At 49.8% G+C, this 15,652-nt stretch overlaps 4 protein-coding genes across 4 annotated transcripts; 3 read left to right on the forward strand and 1 right to left on the reverse strand.

The window, feature by feature from the left end:
* Window positions 1–803: 803 nt before the first annotated feature.
* Window positions 804–1,151, forward strand: H6S33_007305 (uncharacterized protein; the record flags this gene model as incomplete). The annotated part of the gene is made up of 1 exon (XM_044838972.1): window positions 804–1,151. The coding sequence occupies one exon, from the start codon at window positions 804–806 to the stop codon at window positions 1,149–1,151; it is 348 nt and encodes a 115-aa protein (XP_044688841.1).
* Window positions 1,152–5,057: 3,906 nt separating this feature from the next.
* Window positions 5,058–6,047, forward strand: H6S33_007306 (uncharacterized protein; the record flags this gene model as incomplete). Its single annotated transcript, XM_044838973.1, has 1 exon — window positions 5,058–6,047. One exon carries the CDS (start codon window positions 5,058–5,060, stop codon window positions 6,045–6,047), a length of 990 nt encoding a protein of 329 aa, XP_044688842.1.
* A 3,617-nt stretch (window positions 6,048–9,664) lies between these two features.
* H6S33_007307 (uncharacterized protein) lies at window positions 9,665–10,606 on the reverse strand (the record flags this gene model as incomplete). Its single annotated transcript, XM_044838974.1, has 1 exon — window positions 9,665–10,606. One exon carries the CDS (start codon window positions 10,604–10,606, stop codon window positions 9,665–9,667), a length of 942 nt encoding a protein of 313 aa, XP_044688843.1.
* A 3,637-nt stretch (window positions 10,607–14,243) lies between these two features.
* On the forward strand, window positions 14,244–15,272 carry H6S33_007308 (uncharacterized protein; the record flags this gene model as incomplete). The annotated part of the gene is made up of 1 exon (XM_044838975.1): window positions 14,244–15,272. The coding sequence occupies one exon, from the start codon at window positions 14,244–14,246 to the stop codon at window positions 15,270–15,272; it is 1,029 nt and encodes a 342-aa protein (XP_044688844.1).
* Between the last annotated feature and the right edge of the window lie 380 nt (window positions 15,273–15,652).

Here is a 15,652-nt window from a genome sequence, read left to right on the forward strand (position 1 = left end):
ATTGAAATTTATCGCCTAGAGCCTCTATATCCAACCTTATCAAGATCTTAATTCGTGTATGCCACACACAATGCTGTCTGGCGAGGATGGCCCTGCAGTTGGGAATGGTAACCAGAGATATATTTGCTGTATAGCGCAAATTTTCGCGAAGTCACGCCCGGTGATGACAGCTATTTGACATAGCCTAGAATGGCTCATAATGTTGGGCTCGAGATCGTGAAACTCATATTAACCACTACCAGGAAGTTTCCGCTTGTGGGGTTTGTTGAGATAAAGCGAGGTTGTGAGGGGATCTAGAGTAGATAGTTTGACGGATAGACGCAATAGTCGGTCTAGCCAACTATCGCAAGGGACAAGGTGTTGGCATGACAGTTTCGTTATCAGAGTTAATTCCTTGGCAGTCGAGTGATGCTCCATGACGATAAGCTACATTGAATCGTTTTTTAGCTGTCCCGCCTCATGAGGGACTGATGTCGCAGTTCGAGCCCGTGAGGATATAGGACTGAGTTCGGCTCTCCTTCTGCTTGCGGCTCAAGGAAATCATACTTCAAGCTGCCATCATTCCCGAATGCTCTCAGTTTTTAAATTCGGCCTCGCAGAATGACTGCTGACATCAACTCTACTAGGGAAACTATAATGGTACGTGCTCTAACATCAGGGATGATTTTCACGGTGCAAGGGGTTTAGTCCTCATAAACATCACAGGAACGCTTATGGGAAAGAGACACCCCCCCAAGCCCCCTCCCACCGTAGAAATCCGGGCTCCATGTCACTGGTTGGATTGGACTCGGGCCTTGTTAAACATGGATGTCGCTATCCACCCCTCACATCCTTCCCCAGGAATCTCCCGGCTTGGTATCTCTCCCACTCAGACTGCTCAACAGCTTGTGCCGACACATCCACCAACAGAGCTTCTGGACGTAGGCTATGAGGAGGAATTCATCTTGTACTTCTCAGTGAAGGTCAGACAGGTCTCCTCATTAGCACGAGAGCTAGGCAGTACCATGACAGTGGATTGTAACTCAGAGATCTATGGCATTGCACCAATCGGTTGGCACAAGGCGCCTGAGGGGACGGGGCTGACGTTGCTTGATATGGCTGATGTGGGCGGAGGATGGGGTGGGGGGTGGGGGATGGGGGATGACACTTAGTGCGTAAGTGGGTGTGGATTATGCAAACATATGTTCCCCAGTTCCCTAGACTATATGTCATACCCCTTTGGCGCACTTTTGGGAGAGACAATGACGTCGATGTGGATGTACATTCCAAGAGCTGGGATCATTTGAATATAGGATATCGAGTGATTTTCTGTGATTGACCTGGATATGATGATGGTGCTGTGGGGATGCTGAAGCAGTCTCGTACCCTGGCTCTTGGCTGTTGATATCCTTGAGTCGAACGTGCAATATACCGGTATTTTTCACGGCCTCAATGAGATTCACGATCAAATAAGTGTGGGGCGGAAGATTAGACAAGGCTTGGCAAATGGGGTATAACACTTACATAGCTGGGATGGAACATAAAATGCGAGTAGGAGTGCCCGACATCTTGAGACCCTGAGCTCTAGGTGATTTCTCGGCTTCAAATGATCTTCCACTGGCCATGGCTTCCTGAGTTGTCGGTGTATCGTCACAAAAATGATGGGCCGGTTAGCGTAGTTTTGGAAGTGCTAGCGCGGCTCTTGATCTGGCCTTGAAATTCAAAGATTAAATTAGTCGTGTCCACACACATTCGAACTTAGGTACAGAGTCCGCTCAGCCGAACTGTTTTCGTCGTCGACCCTTCTCCTCATTCCACTCCCCTTAGCTTTATGTGTCCCCGGCTCCAATCTCAATGCTTGAATTATCTGGCCTTTAAATAAAGACACGTTCTTCAATTCATAATAAGGGATAAGCACCACCTACCGTGCCCTTTGGTTCCCTTTTCTCTTCTATATCATCTCTTAATGGATGGACGGCTGAGCTGAAAGGAAGAGTGTGTGGTAGCGGCAAAGTCATGGATGGAATTGACACTGATATGTTCGGCACCATCGTTCTTCGATAAAACTGTCAATCTCGATACATGTGGGGGTTGCAGTTGGTGGGGCCGCTAGGTATGATCAAGAACTCACTCAAGTCTCGATGAAACAAGTAGCTGATTGCTGATTTATCATCTTTTCTTTTCTGGATCATCTTGAGCATGAGGCCTCACATGACTCTTGGGATGTCTTGAACCTGCTACTCAAGACAGTACACGAGAACGTTACACGAATTGCACCGCACGTCGGACAAGTTGGATAGATTCTTGAATTCCGATCATATACCGCCGATAACATGCAGAACTTTGATGGACTTTGAATTCTGTACAATTTGCGCAGGAGCAAGGAATCACAGAGGTGAACAATTTCCAGATGAACTGCCCCCGAAGGAAAATATTGAGCCTAGCAAAGTATTCTCCTACACACCCTCAGCTGAATTACTGACATTTTAATGGCGGCTGGCTGCATCTGGAGAAACCCGGGTTTTTTTGTTTCGATTCTGTTGCACTATCTATGTGCCGAGCGAGTTGCGCCGTGCATAAGTAAATGTCGAAACGTGGGGCCCGCGGACGGATATTCTAATCTTACGCCAAGTCGATGCTTTCGGTCACGCATACAATGTGGTATGTGATAACTGGAAGATCTGGCACTCATCGCACAACACGCGCACGTTCGCACGCACACACATACGTACATCCGCCAGGCAGGAGTACGGCGGGAATATATGCAACCAGGCGCGCTGTTTCTGCTGGCGGCGCTTGTATTATTAATATCAGTAGCGGTAAGTGTGTTTTAGATAGGAAGATTATGATTTCGCATATCTGGCGTAATTGTTCGACTGGTGGGTGTAGTAGGCAACTCAGGTCTTGTTTACAACGATGGCACATATATGTGCATGTAGTTCCCACGGAAGTGGAGTACGTCTCCCTCCGGGGAACTGGAGAATCCAGTTCATGATTGATTCACGGGACGGAAAGAGCTATGAGTGCCCAACGGCCTAGGCAACGTCCAGGGTCCCAATGCATCAAGGACATACCTGGGTCCCATCATCGCAGATCACTCGGGGACTTGCCCACACAAAGACAGGCAGGAAACAACGACGAGTCCTCGGTTGAAAGGTCAGATTCCCCACAATCGAGTGAGACTCAGTCAACGCGCATCACGGGCCGATGCCGGCGCCCATGTTTTCCTCACTTTGGATGCAAGCAGTCTAGCGAAGAGCTGCAAGAGGCATCTTTTTGGGTTTCCCGAGGTGGGGACGCGCCGTTTCTAGCCAGAAGGGCGAGATGGTAAAAATCGGGGTTTGTTAGGGATCGGGACTCGACATCCACACCATCATGTAGCGGGGTAAAGGTACTCGTACTCATCATAAAAAGGAAGCATAGTGTGTGGTCGGCTGTTGTGTCGATAGGTTGAGGCGCTAGTGCGAGAGGTTTTCGTACGCTCAAGATAATCGATGCGGCGGATCGTGAGACATGGCGCTTGGGCTGTGGTTGATCTAGACGCCGGAATGGGGGTGGGTATTGGGTAATGAAAGGCCGAATAATTCTCGAGTATTCGGGAATGATTGGCGGGGAGGATTCCTTCACTTTTTTTTTCAAAAGCAAGATAGTGCTCAAGGTTATGTAGGTACCTCTAGTCCATAGCAGATTTACGAAGAGCATTGCAAGGATGAGAGCGATGAGGTGAGAAAGTTTACGAGGGGAGGGGAGGGGAGGGGGATGGCAGGTGATATATCGAGCAAACAAATCAAAACGCACAGCAGATGGGAGCTAGATGTCCTGTTTCCTAGCGCGGAAAGTCTCTTTTATCACAGCTGAGGGGTAGCCGGACTTTTGTGATAAGAGGTGTTTCTCGATGGTGTTCATCCCATGAGAGAGCTGAGATGTACCGTACTACTGTAGCTAGCTAGCATCCACCTTGAAGTACGACAGCAGCAGTAACAGCAGCAAGCAGCAAGCGAGGCTGCAAGGCGTTGCCAAAAGTTGGCATTTTTCCTGGTTGGCGGGCTCTCACACTAAGACATTTGGGAGACGTTAAGCTGCGGCTCTGTTGCCAAGACACAATTATTCCGAGCGTGCTTCCAATTGTTGTCCAGACCATGGCACGGGGGAGGGGGAGGGTTCCTGCAAAGTGCAGGCGGTTGCCCCTCTCGAGAAACCTCAACCACTCACTCCCAGTGCCAGAACCCACGAGTCCACCCAGTGTCCGTCATATCATATCAACCGTCTCTGCCACCCCCCCCCCCCCCCCCCCCCCCACACAAACCACTGATATATCACTCTGCAATTAAGTAGACTGTCTTAGAAGAGACAGGCCCGGATAGAGGGTGAGAGGGAGTTGGTGTGGTGTGTCTGTACAGTATGTCTGTGTCTGTCTGAGAGTGGGGTTTGGGGGGCAGGGGAGGGGGGGGGGGGGGCGGCGGTGGTGGACTGGACGAGGGAGCGGAGGAGACGTACGTAGGAGAGCGGTGGATCTGGGTCTATATACTTGTAGCTTTCCTGTCCTCTGCCGAATTTGATGATGGCCAATTTGCTCTTCTTCTTTTCAATTCCCTCTTCTTCTTTTCAATTCCTCTCATCTCTAGTGTTGACTGGTGAATTCTTCCATCTGCGTCCATCCTCTTGACCTGACATCTCAACTCTATCTGAGTCTCTCAGCTCCCTCTCATTCACTCACTCACTCCATCGCTGTACATCTCACTCGTCGAAAGTCTCTACGGATTAATATTGACTGCATCTTGCTCAGCTTTACGCCCCCTCCCTTCATTTCACTGCACCACACCCGTCCAATTACCCTCCCATCATCCGGGTGTCAGATTCTCGCCTTTTACTGCTTCTGCTCTTTGGTCCCTCTTTCCATTCTACGACACACACACACCCTCACCTTCATTCATTTATAGGCAGACTTCTGTGGATACCAATCTCACATCCAGTAAAGGTACACACACACACGCACACACACAATCACCGCCACCAGGGAGGGTGTCCCCCCACATAAATAGGGAACACAAACTCACCTCCAACCCCCCACCGACGTCATGACCTCCACCTCCCTCACCCCCGAGTCGACAGCGGTCCCCAACTCCACCACCACCCGCCCTCCGCCCTCCACGACCAGCCGAAAAAAGGCCCTGACCAAATCGCACTTCCTCTCCGGCGGCGCCTCTGGCATCCTCTCTGCAGTTCTCCTCCAGCCCGCCGACCTGCTCAAAACCCGCATCCAGCAGGCGCCCCCCAGCGGCTCCGCAACAGCAACGCTAATAGCGACTGTCCGTACAATCATCCGCTCCGACACGCCCATCCGCTCCCTCTGGCGCGGCACCGTCCCATCCGCGCTCCGCACCGGCGTTGGTTCCGCCATCTACTTCTCGGCCCTCAACACCGTGCGCACCTCCGTCGCCAAGTCGCGGCTCCTCCCCGGCGACGCCAATGCGCTCAAGACCGGCTCGTCCGCGCTGCCCGTGCTCAGCCCGCTGGGGAACCTGCTCACGGGCGCGGGCACCCGCGCCGCCGTCGGCTACGTCGTCATGCCCATAACGATCATCAAGGTGCGCTACGAGTCCAGCATGTACAAGTACACGTCGATGCTGCAGGCCGTGAAGGACATCCTCCGTGTGGAGGGCTTCCGCGGGTTCTTTTCGGGGTGGGGCGCTACGGCGATCAGAGATGCGCCGTATGCGGGGCTGTATATCCTGTTCTATGAGCAGAGCAAGAAGAGCCTGAGTATCCTGTACTCTACCGGGAGGAAGATGGATAATAGTGTGGCGGCAATGATCAACACTGTCAGTGGGGCGGGCGCGGGCGCGCTGGCTACGGCGATAACGAATCCCTTTGATGCGCTGAAGACGCGGATCCAGGTCGATCCTGGGCGGTACCGGAATCTGTGGCAGGCGGCGAAGCTGGTGGTCACCGAGGAGAGCGGGCGCATGAGGGGGCGGGCGCTGTTTGATGGGCTGGGGTTGAGGATTGCGAGGAAGGCTGTGAGCAGCGCGGTCGTGTGGACGATCTACGAGGGGTTGGTTAGGTGAGGTGATGTGGTAGGGCTGCGGTTATTATGTATATAGCTTGAGTTATTTGGGAGTTTTCTTTTTATTCTCTTCTCTCTCCCGTTTCTTTTGTCTTTTTTTTTCTTTTGGACGGGGGTGGCATTGCGGTGGTGGTGACGATGGGATCTCCTTTTCTTTTTTCCCTTTCTTTTTTTCTTTCCTTTCTGTATCCCCCTTTCTTTTATATTCGTTTCTTTCCTTTCCTTCTTTCGTGTCTGAGGGCTTGGTGAGCCGTTTTTTCTGCAGTTTATCACCTTTTTTTTTTTTTGTGTGTTGTGTTTATCCCGTAACGAATTGAATAAAAGGAATTCAGAGATATGGACATGTGTCGGGCAGAGGATTTCATGGGGCTTCTGATTGATTCCTAAAGTACCTTGGTGGTGGCCTCGTGCGGTGGAACTTGGTCATGGGCTGTCACTCGGTGTGTTAGTGATATGCCGTGATGCGGGCGGGACTGGGGTTGCTGTTGACTCATTAGCCGGGACGGGGACGGGGGCGGGGGGTTAGGAGTGTGCCTGTGCCAACATAGCTAGCTAGATAGAGCTCGGCGTGTAGATGGATCTTAGGGGTGAGAGGAGAGCTCCAAAGCAAGCCAAACACAACCTCCCCAAAAGCCAAAAGGAACAAGAGCCAACGAAAGCACCCCACAGAAAAAGGCCAAACTTATCGGTATAGAACCAATCCCTCGCTATGTAGTTAGCCAGAAAAAAGGATTCCCCGGCCCAGAGCCATGCGGACAGGTGTATCCTACACTTTGGGGAAAGGCCCGAGGTACCAGTCCTTGCGGATCGGCTATTGATCTTGCTTGACCCGCTTGAGGAGAAAAGCAGGAGTAGAGGGAACCACTGGCCTTTTATTCACCGTTCTTATCTTGGCCCCCCCCCCGGGGGGGGGGGGGGAGGGGGGATTGGCGGCGGGTTTTATATTGCTTTTTGATAACCTTGGCGAGAGGGTTCAACTTGTAGTGAGTTGATACGGGTTTTTTGAAATTATCGTTGGTAAAATCGGGGCTGATTTGAAAAAGGTTTTTAGGCTTAGGGAGGTGATTGCGGGAGGGCTCACGTCGTCTCCTCTAATTGGTTCTATCACTCCCCCAAGTAGAGTTGATGAGGTCTATTTAAAGACCTCAATTGCGCAAGCCTATCTCCGAGACCATCCCCATCTCCCTCCAGTGAATAGAACTATCAATACTCACTTGGTCTTTTGAACCCGTTGGTGATACCTCCCCATACCTCGTCGATGAAGCCTCTCAATACCTCGTTCATGGAACCCTAGCTTCGTTAACCCCCCCCCCCCCCCCCCCCTTAGTTAGTGTTCGCAGTCACTCTCTTCGATGACTAAGTCAATAGAACCCTTTAATGGTTTATTCGATCTCCCCGGGTTAAAGAGAGCCTGCGAATTTGACTGTTGCTTAGTCTTATTCCTCGATACCGGGTATGTTGGATGGGTGTACTGTAGATACTGGCCGCTGTGGGTACGTGCGGGTATGATATTTATGCCACCTAAATATAACCCTAACCCACCCCGCCATTTCCCCCCCGCGAGGGACTTGGGTTTCTTCAGTTCGATGTGCCGTACCTGCTTTCATGGACATCTACATAGGAGTTTGATGCATTACGAGGCGGCAAGACGACGGTCTCAGTGCTGGGACGGGGCCAGAAGGATGTGTTCTTCGATGGATGGGAGTGGGGGGTTCGTGGGGGTGGTATTTTGCTCTTATATATGGGTGTGGCAGTCGCGAGATTGGGTGCTGTGGGGGTGGTTGTGGTACACGTGGTACCTTGGATAGAAGCTCTCTTGTGCCGGCTACAGTGTCTAGAGGTATCTTGGCCTGAGATTATATCTTGATCCGTATTGCCTCCTAACTCCCAATACCTGAACGAATAGGCACTTGGACGCTAAGTACGTGGAGTGATTGTTTCAGTCCAACCGCTTCATTACAGTATCTATCCTCTCTCGGAGATATTGTATCCCTCGTGATATAGCTTCTCGACCTGCAGATACCAAGTAGAGAGTGGGAAATAGAGATAATTTGGGGAGAAACGGTAAAGATATAGACTCCAGCTGCCACCAACACAACCGAATCCAACAGATATACACTCACCTCCCACAACTAACAGTGGATACAAGACTATGCCGGCGACAATCTTGTCTAATTGTGGCTACTGGGGCAAGGTGTTGACACTTGCGGTCTCATATTAAGATGATCCGCATATATAAATCCTATATATAACACCACTATATAAAACCAACCCTAACCCTGCCCGCATACCCACCGAAATGTACCTTCGATACTTTCTCACGAAGGGTCTAGGGCCTATGCGGGGAGATTCTGGTCTTATGTTTTAGTCTTCTCTGTTCTCAAGATAAATTCTCGAGACTTCCCATCTCGTGCCCGCTTCGATTCCGGCCCCACCTTTTTTTTTTTATTTTTTCGGGCTAGCTTGAAGTTCCGAGTGAGAATCGGTGATCCGGTCACAACATCCACCACACCAACAACTAATCTTGACTACGACACAACACCTCGCTGACTACCCGCGATACTAAGCACACCGCTATACCCCGCATAAAGAGCGATTCGAGAACGAAGATGACAAATAATTTGGAGTTGGGCTGTGTGTTCCTACGCCACGTCACAATCAATGGATTATCAATCAATCAATCAAGACTACGTCTCGTCCCGGCCAAGGCGTTGAGATACCGGTCCCGGAGACAACGAGACAATGCTCCACACATAGTCGCAGCGCAAGGACATTGAATATAGAGAACATTCCCGTAAAGAATCCAAATCTAATCTTTTGGTATTGGTCAGCCACCCGGGAGTGAAGTTCAATCTAAACAACCCCCCAGCCCCGCCATTGGGAATAAAATGTTAGTGTTGTTGAAACCCACGCGTGGTGGTATACAGTAAAGATCTTTCGCCCTTTCCCGTTGGCAAAGGGCTGGAGTGAACTAAAATGTATCTCATGCATGGGCGTTTCTTATGTTAGCGAGAGGCGGAGGAGGTTAGTGGGGAGTTTTGGGTTCTTTGTGCGATATTGTTATAGTTGTAAGGCTGCATACAATTAATAAGTTAAACAAACAAGAAAATAATATCTCACGCATGCGATGGAGGGTAAGCTGCAGCGAGGCCGCAATATAATCCGCTAGGCTTCTCTCAAAGATATCTCGAGCATGCAAGGTAATAATCGAGCAAAGGGATATTATCCTCAACTTGCTAACGGGATCCAAGGCGAGGATAATATTTGATCCGGTCTAGTAATCCTCCGACTCTGCAGTGACCAGGTTTACCCAGCGTAACAATTTGGCGGCATGGGTGTCTATAGGCTATCTAAAATAGAATACTATGCTGTATGAGTACATACACGACTAGACAAGCGAACTTAGATTACGGACATACCAGGGCCCCTACACGGGCTCCCAATCTGCGTCCTCAACTACGAATATTTACAACTCCATCTCGTCGGAGCTTCCCATGCAAGAAGGGCTCTATCAGCCGTCCTTCTCCACAGGTAAATGCTAACCAGGTAAAATGCTAATCTACGATCCCGCTGGGGGGGGGGGGGGGCAACCCATTACACCTCCTCCCCCCCCAGCAGTCACGCCCTCCCCCCCCTCCGGCTCCCCTCGCCATCATCCAACTCCGTAATCGTCTCCATCTCCCGCTCCCTATCCCTCTCCCTATCTCTCTCCCGATCCATATCACCCGCATCCGTCAGCGCCAGCTCCGTGTCCGTCCACAGCGTATACCCCACCGACAGATCCGGCTCCCTCTCCTGCTGCTCCGCAATCCACCGCTTCACATTCTCATTATTGGGATCCCGCATCTCCGGCGGATACTCCGGCGCGTCGGGGCTCATTGGGAGCCCGTCGGGGCCGACGACTATCACCATGGCGTTGCGTGTCTCGTATATATTCTGCGTCAACTGTATGCGGCGGCGGCGGCGGAAGAGGAGCCACAGCGCCACGGAGATGGTGATTGCACCGACGATGGAGAGACTGACGGCTAGGGCGATTGTGCGGGTGCTGGGGGAGGAGGGGGATGGTGATGAGGAGTCAGCGAGCGGGGTGGAGGTGGGAGTTGGGGTGGAGAGTGTAGTGGTGATGGGGGCGCTACTACTGCTGTTGCTGGATGCGGTGGGGGTTGCAGCGGCGGTGAGGTTCCCGCTGTAGGGTACTGTGTAGGAGAGGTTGAACTCAGTGTTTGTGCTGATGACCGCCGTGGCCGTGAAGGAGGCCACTGTGCTGTTGCACACGCCGTCTATGTATCTCCACTGCCCTAGCGACCGTCCAAACGCATCTGCGGAGAATCCTAACGTGCTACAGCCCGGGCTACAGACTGCAAATAATATAGCTGCGTCGCAGTAGCAGGTCTGTACGGAGATATCAAGCGCAGTCCAGGCCTGGTCGTCGTGCGGGGTGCTGCCGGTGCATTCGTTGATGCCCGAGTCCCGTGTGCAGGCCTTGAAGCATGTTTCCTGTGCTGACACGAGCAGCCCGGTGTATGCCGTGATCAGAAGGAGGAATGCTAGCGGCTTCATTTTCGTTTTGTCCAAAGCGGTGATATAGGGTAGTTAACATACGCCTCGGAGCACTTGGTGGTGCCGAAAAGGTTCTAGAAAATCATGATTGGGGAACTTGTTAAGCTTATATTATATTATGGGTGGGTGCCCGCTGAAGATATAGAGAGACAGAATTGGTGGGGGGGGATAGAATATCCTGCAGCAAATGCAGTGTAATCAACATCTCTCGATACGAAAAAGCACATAAGACCTGCGGATATTTATAAAAATTAAACATTCGACGAAATGGGAAAGACGGATTCAGCTCAGCTGCCTAACTGATTGGACGAGGAGAGCAGGTGCTCACAGCCCGGAGGTGGGCGGATGTATGTACGCCGCTCACTGCAGAAGAGCTGGCTATATTAATTAAGAAGAACCCTTGCAGCAGGTCTGATTAGCGAATCCCTGTGTTACGATGTGGGAGGGGAAAACTGGACTTTATCACCGGATTCGAACAACCAGCGCCCCGGGTTGATGGGAATTTGAATCAGATCTCGTCCGTGGTAATGTTGAGGTGTCGCTCCTTCTCCCTAACGAGCCCCGATCTAGGATCTTGAATCGAATTCGGATTTAGAGACACCGTTGTTAACGTGGTCGTGGGGACCGCAGAGATTGCTTTGTGGTAGTTGCGGGTAAAGGACGCTATGTGTGTGTGTCTAATGACTTATCCGCCCCCAGGGCTTACTTATCCGAACCCCTACTACTGCCCCCGAGTAACGTACCGCGGCCTGGCGAACAGTAATCAACACTCCTATTGACTAATCCGGGTTGATCCGCAGGTCGCAATTTGTAAGTAGAAGGTCGCACAGCCCTGGGAAGTCGAGCTGAGGTAGAGAGAGTACTATTTCGGGGGGGTTGACATACGTACCAGCTAGGCGAAGTTGATCTTGCTGGTCATCGTGCGGAACGATCTGAATGATGTGCTTTTCGCATGCTTCTTGGGTTCGGGCTGTGCTTGTTCTGATCAGGGTGAGATCGAAGTGAACGAGTCAGTTGTGGTGATTGGTTGCCGTGGTAAGTGCAAGAGCTTGGAGTCTTTGGGTAACACAACGCTACTAATATGTCCCGGTGGGGGAACAGGGGTAAACTTTATATCAAAGTGCAATAAAACGGCGAAGAAACCCTTGGCCCGTGTGTACTCTAGGAGTGCGTCGACGCTGGCCTTATTTATGCGGCTGAAAAGGTAGAGGGTGCTACTAAGTCTCACTTTGGCCTCAAGCATGTGGATTTCGTACAGATTGTCTTAACCATAGTAGAACTATACATGCAGAGAGTTTGGATGGGGTATAACTTGCCTAAAGCACTTTTGTAAAGAATTTCCAAATTCGGGTTGATGAATCTTTGTTATTGTTATATTAATAATGTTATTATTTATTAATTATTTTAATATTATCAAGGTTTTTTTTTGGCCTCTATCCGGTAAGAATTAAATAATTAAAACTATAATAATTTTTCAGCGTTTCTGGTTTGAACTGATACAACTGTATTTAACATGTTTCAAGAGTAATCCCAAATAATCAAGTTTTGAGGACGCAACAACTCAATGACTACGTAAGTAATAGGTGTGAAATTAAAAATAAAAGAAATTGGAATAGCTAGGTATATATATTTGTAATTTAATATTTTGTTGCAGCACCGTTTGCCTCAATAACAGCCATGGCCTTCATATTCATACAATATAGCAATGAATTCAGTTTGGCCTCTAATATCTTTTCGCAATCATCCTGGGCTGTATCAAAATATTCAATATAGGAATGAGGCCTCTTCCCAACTTTATTTAACATGCTGCTGAAATCCACTTCGAACAGTCTGATAATCGTGATTATTAGACTGATTCAAGGGTTTTGGATTATTGTAACAAGTAGAAGTGTTTGGAGAAATGAATAATCTATATTTTGTAAGTTCTACCTATTCAAATAATCTGCTAAGACAATAATCAGCTCAAGAGGTAATTATTTGTTACACTTCTCTTTCTTCTCTTCAATAACATCTTGTATAATCATGACCAACATTTTGACCCTGAAGATTTTGCTGCAAATCGCATCTGCAGTCGGGTAGTATCAGGCGCTACACTGAGATCTGAATATCATGCAAGACGCTGTGTTAACAGGTAACTCATATCTCGATGAGCTTCTCGACTGTAACAATCCCGAGCTGGTAAAACAAGTAATGAGAATTTTGAGAGAGACTTTTTTGGTATTGTACTAATGGATGATGGAAAGGAACCTACTTTCTCCTACCCGTGCTATTGTACATCAGCAAGCTCTGTCATTTCTCATTGCGCAGAGCCTAAATCCTGGCGCGAAGTTTGCGCCCTGAACACCAGATGTGTCTGACGCTGCCAGAGGATAGCACTCCCGTCAGGCTCAGTCAAGCGATATCGCTTACATCAGGAGAGCACTCGTCAATGCTTTTCTCTCCAGGCAGCGCCGGGAGATACTGCTCACGTCAGGAGAGCACTCACCAATGCCCTTTCCGCTAGGTGCCGTCAGGCTATACACTTCATGCTTGGAGAGCACTCGCTAATGCCCTTTTCGCCAGACGTCACCAGGATATACCCTTCACGTATCGAGAGCACTCGCCAATGGCCTCTTCACCAGGTGCCGCCAGGCTCTACTTTTCATGCCTAGAGAGCACTCGCTAATGCCCTCTTCGTTAGGCACCGATCAGGGATATCACCTGCGTCCAGAGAGTAACTGCCAATACTTCCTTTGCCAAGTTCCTTTGAAGAATATTACTCGCCTCCGGAGGGCACTCACCAATGCTCTCTCTGCCTATCTCTGTATAACGGAGCCATTTCAACTGTCTGGTGTATGAGTATACACAGGGTCCAGTTACATGCTGAGAGTTATTGTTAAAAGCCAGTTGCACGGTGATATGCGAGTACCGGCAGTGTAGTTAGCTACCAGCTCTTAGAGTAACTACATTCCGGATGGTAGCAAGGGGATCTATTCATGGGAGCAATGACTGATGAGTCTGTGCCTCGCCAGTGACTAGAAGACCGGCCAGAGTGAAGCTCTGATTTTCCAGTGATCCTCTATATCCTCTGAGCATTGTAAGTCCGCTGAAGTGCAGGGGCTATGCTAGGGAAGTCTACAATAAGTGAAAAACTCTACAGCAATGATTAAGCTTACACCTGATCGGCAGCTCATTCATGCAAGCCCTCGGTTGTGTGGCAACAAAGGCTGCAGGTGTTACAAAGGCTTTGACTAAGGGTGGTTGCCTTGGGTATCGGAAACACCTGCTGACGCTTAGAGAAAAGCGGGGTAGCGGTGGTATTGTTTCCGGCACAAACGAAAGGCCCCACCGGAACTTAGTAAGGAGTTAGGAGCAGAGAATAGAGGCCTTCGGAGTATAAGTACTCAGGTTCATTGTCGCCCTTCAGTCCTGTTCTCTCCAGTCTTCATCAGAAAGAAAACCAAGTTCTTATCGGTAGTAGAGCCCTTAAAGATTATTGAGTTCTAGCGATAGTATCTTTGAATAATCTGCAACCTGATTGTCTATCTTGCATGGCCGTCTCTATTCTATCCGATTCTGTTTCTCTTAGAAAGGACCCCCGTTACAGATAATCTTTAAGGCTCAAGTCACCTTCAGATTATTCTTCCTCTATACAAAAATGTCCGCCTTCTCGGCTCCAGATGCACCCCTTCAGATTGAATGGCAGCCGGTGCCCCTCCAGCTTGATGCCACTGAGCAGACACAGCTTGTCAGGAAATCTAGGACTGCTCTACAGACCTTCATTCCCAGCTGTGAGCCTGCCTGGCAGGATACCGATGAGGTTTCCCTTCAACAGTTCTTCACAGAGCTCCAGACCTACCTCCAGCATAGCCTGCAGAATCAGTTGATCCAAGGCAGTCAGGCACTACTCCTTGTACAAGAGCGACAGGCAGCACAAAATGCCCTGATGGCCGAAGCTCTTGAGTACATGAAGTTGGAAGTCAACTCTGTCCAGGAAGAACTCCGGAGGTATACAGAAAGAGATGAACTCAATCCCGATGCTATAGAGATTGAGTGGACAAACCCAGCCACTCCACCATACTTTGTTGTGGAGATACAGAGAGCCCTTGATGAAGGAAGACCGGTGATGGGTAGACCAGGAACTCCGGTACCAAATACACACTCCAGGTCCTCTTCCCGGGCAGCTACCAGAATAATGCAGCGGAAGACCAGCCCCTTCGCAGCATTTCCAGTCCGATCCACTAGGAGAGTTGTCCCTATTGTGCAGCCAGTGGTGGGAGCATCTCCCTTACCTGCCAGCCATTTCAGTGGAGTACTTCCATTCCTTGAAAGAGCCAGTCCACCCTTTGACTATGAAGGAGAGCTCTACCCAAGTGCAGGCCAAGGACCTCCTAGCCAACTAGCCAGGAACCCCGGAAGGTTCACCATGTCTGGGGCCACTCAAGGAGCACCAACCTCACTATTGGCTACCAACCCGGCACCAGTAGCACCTGTGGCCCCTCCTGCTGCAGTCAACGCTCCCCCTCCAGCTAATGCACAAGGTGGAAGCGGTGGAAATCAGAACCCTCCAACTCCTGCGGCCCATGCTCCCGCTCCCGGAGATTCAGATGGTTCTGATAGTTCAGATTCGGAACCAGAAGGTGGTGACAGAAGAGGCTGGCGGAGATACATTAAGAATAATCTGTAACGGCAACTATGGATTTCAGTTAGGTGATAAGTTGAAATGGGACTAGGAGGTATTGCGCAGTGGGATTAGGATCTGAAATTGGGATTTCTGTTATGTTCTTTCAGTTTCTGTTACGCAAAGGTATTAGTCATCATCGGACTATGGTTGGATATATAAGGAGGTATTGTCTCGTGTCTTTACTTGTTTTCTCTTTTTCTTTATTTCTTTACGCAACCTCTGTATTCTACTCCACCAATAGTATTCTTGTTCTACGCTACGTCATAGGGTTCAGTTTGACTGTCAGACCAAACGGAGCCATCCCATAGTCCATAGTCACGAATATCTTCTACTACGTTCTTGCCTCGGTTGTATTCCTTGGCACTATAGTCTCTCATCCATAG

This window comes from Morchella sextelata, assembly GCF_020137385.1.
Source record: "Morchella sextelata strain SCLS chromosome Unknown scls_23, whole genome shotgun sequence".
Classification (NCBI taxonomy): domain Eukaryota; kingdom Fungi; phylum Ascomycota; class Pezizomycetes; order Pezizales; family Morchellaceae; genus Morchella; species Morchella sextelata.